This window comes from Spinacia oleracea, chromosome 5, assembly GCF_020520425.1.
Source record: "Spinacia oleracea cultivar Varoflay chromosome 5, BTI_SOV_V1, whole genome shotgun sequence".
In the NCBI taxonomy this organism is placed as follows: Eukaryota; Viridiplantae; Streptophyta; class Magnoliopsida; order Caryophyllales; family Amaranthaceae; genus Spinacia; species Spinacia oleracea.
In genome coordinates, this window is record NC_079491.1 from 44736716 (window position 1) to 44739221 (window position 2506).

General features: G+C 35.4%; 1 protein-coding gene across 2 annotated transcripts; it reads left to right on the forward strand.

Moving 5' to 3' along the window:
- The first annotated feature begins 365 nt into the window (after positions 1–365).
- On the forward strand, positions 366–2188 carry LOC110779290 (uncharacterized). 2 transcript variants are annotated; one of them, XM_021983820.2, is made up of 2 exons: positions 366–901; positions 1704–2188. In XM_021983820.2, the coding sequence occupies exons 1-2, from the start codon at positions 554–556 to the stop codon at positions 2034–2036; spliced, it is 681 nt and encodes a 226-aa protein (XP_021839512.1). In that variant the 5' UTR covers positions 366–553; the 3' UTR covers positions 2037–2188. The 2 variants fall into 2 exon arrangements, with proteins under 2 accessions (XP_021839512.1, XP_021839511.1); XM_021983819.2 differs by having other exon boundaries at positions 369–901; positions 1572–2188.
- Positions 2189–2506: the final 318 nt, after the last annotated feature.

A 2506-nucleotide genomic window follows, 5' to 3' on the forward strand; every position in this document is an offset into this window, starting at 1 on the left:
ATACAATCACCTCAGGAGATATCTCACTTGTTTCATGAGAGAAATACAATGAATTCGCTACCAATATCTTTTGGTTCTCCCAGTGAACGTGTTAGAAGAAGCAGAAATGAAACTAAACTTAACATTGATCGTATTATGCAATGAGTAGTTGCCCCACATAACGATTTCTTCAATTTCTCCATTTTCAGATGGTAAAAAATTACTTTTATTAATTTTTTATGTGGTAAAATACAAGTTTAATTTATTTAGGTGGTAAAAAATAAAATTTTGATTTTTTGAATGATTAAAAACAATTTGTTCTATATTAGATTTGTTGTGCGCCTAATCCAAACGTGCAGTTACCCACCTACGAATATTTAAAATGAAGAAAGCTAAACTGGGGGTAAATAAGTAATTTAAATAATACATTAAGAGGAATTGCGTACTTCGTAATTTCGTATCACTCTAGGATAACGCGCACATAAACGTGGCAGCATCAGCTTCAAGCCTTCAACTGCTAAGTTTTTCTAACACCATGAAAATGGCGGAAAAAAGCTCAAAAATACAGAGTTGAATGGCGACTCTCACCACCACTAGTTTCCTTCCTCTCCATTCTTATTATCATTCACACACTAAACCTCGATGCTTTCGAGTCGGATTTTTCTCTCTCCTCGGACGACAGCGTACAGGGTACATCGTTCCCCACGCAATCCGGAGCCCTAAAATTGATGTTAAGCCTCTAAAATTTGACGAAGACGATAATGGCGGCAGAAATTATCGAAGGAAAAGTGATCGACAATTGAAGCAGCAACGATGGTGGTCTGATGATGATGAATTAGAAGTAGAAGAAGAAGAAGGTGTTGATACTGAAGTTTGGGGTGGGATTTTGGAGCAAGCTGTTGATAGTCTTTGGATTCTTCGGGTATGTATTCATGAGTTTTACATCGTTCTGATTTTGTGGATCAGTCCAGAGTCTAGTAGGTTTAACATGTTTCAATGAAAATAATTAGGGTGTGATTTCTGCTTTAATTAATTGAAATTTGAGTTGGGTGGTTGGTGTTTATTTGCGTAAAGTTTAGTATTGGTCCTTTTAACCTGAATTATATTCAGGTTAATTTAGTCATTTCAAACAGTTCGCAATATTGTGATAAATAAGTTCAGACAAAAGCAATATAAATTACAAAAAGGGGCAGGGTAATTCGAACCTATTGAGACTTATCGTACACATACTCTCGTGTTGACTACTAGGCCAAAAACTCATGGGTGGCTTACCGGTTATAAGAATTATGCAGCTGTGGGTTAATATCAACCAGTATGATCTGGGGTTTGGGTAATTGTATCTGCATTAGCAATTTAGCAATTGTGGGTGGAAAAGAACCTGTAATTGAAAATGTTAGTTGGGCTAAGAAAAGACCTTAAAGCTAGGGCAAGTGCTATGGCAACTTAGCAATTGGTGAATTAAGTCTGTAATTTGAGTTTTAAAATGGTTATTATTTATTAATTTGTTAGTTTGGTGTTGAAAAGTGCATTAAATGTGATAGAATTGTGAGAACAAAAACCGACTAAAGTGTCAAATGTTTTGAACTAGCTAGGTATTCAAATCTTATGGTTGGTTTACACCTATCATCCTTTCGTCACTTGTTATAGCAACAGGACCAAAAGCCTTCCTCATGGCTTTCTCACTCCCCTGTGGACTGTCACTGCTCATCTTTGTGTTCCAAAAGCTTCAGGAATGGCTAGTACGCATCTCTAAACCTCATCAAAGGCGTAAAAGAAGGTCAAAATATACCCGAAAAACGGTGGATGATCAAGATCAAAGTGTGGAGGGTAAAAGGACCAAGAAAAGAGATTACAGTGACTCTGACAATAGAGTCAATGTGAACAACTTTGGTGGCTGGGATGATTTGGTTGGAGATTCTCGAGAAATTGGCAGACTGGAGACATTGATGGAGAAACAGAGGCTGAGTAGGTCAGTTAAGGACAGAGATTTGCCAATGCTGTTGAGATTATTGATCGCAGTTTTCCCTCCTTTGGCATCATGGACTAAGTTGATGTAACCATTTTGGAATTTCAGATAACACAGATTGAATGAATCAAAGTAGCCATTCAGCTAATAGTTACACCAACTATTGTTGTTGTAAACATAACTAGGAATCAAGTTTATATTGTATTCATTGATGCTTGGAATACAATCTCTGTCTTGTTTTAATATGACGCACACTGCAACAAAGTACAATCACTGTGAAGAAAGGGTTATGCATAACTAAATTCTACATGGTAACCGAGGAAGTATTTTCGGATATCAGATATGTGTTTGCAAATACATATCATAGCAAAAGACAAAATAGGAAAAATAACAAAAAATAAATTAAATGGTACTTTTAAAACAAAAATGGTACTTTTTTTTTTTACAGAATGATATTTTTTTTTACAGAATGGTACTTTTTTTTTTACAGAATGGTAATTTTTTTTTACAGAATGGTACTTCCTATTTTGTCTTTTAGCTATTTGTCTTTTAGTTGATTTC

Excerpts from the sequence above, each read along its gene's own strand:
- LOC110779290 (XM_021983819.2), top strand. The coding sequence starts at position 554 with ATGGCGACTCTCACCACCACTAGTTTCCTTCCTCTCCATTCTTATTAT. Across the intron at positions 902-1,571 it reads ATAGTCTTTGGATTCTTCGG|GTATTCAAATCTTATGGTTG; the intron begins GTATGTATTCAT and ends TGAACTAGCTAG.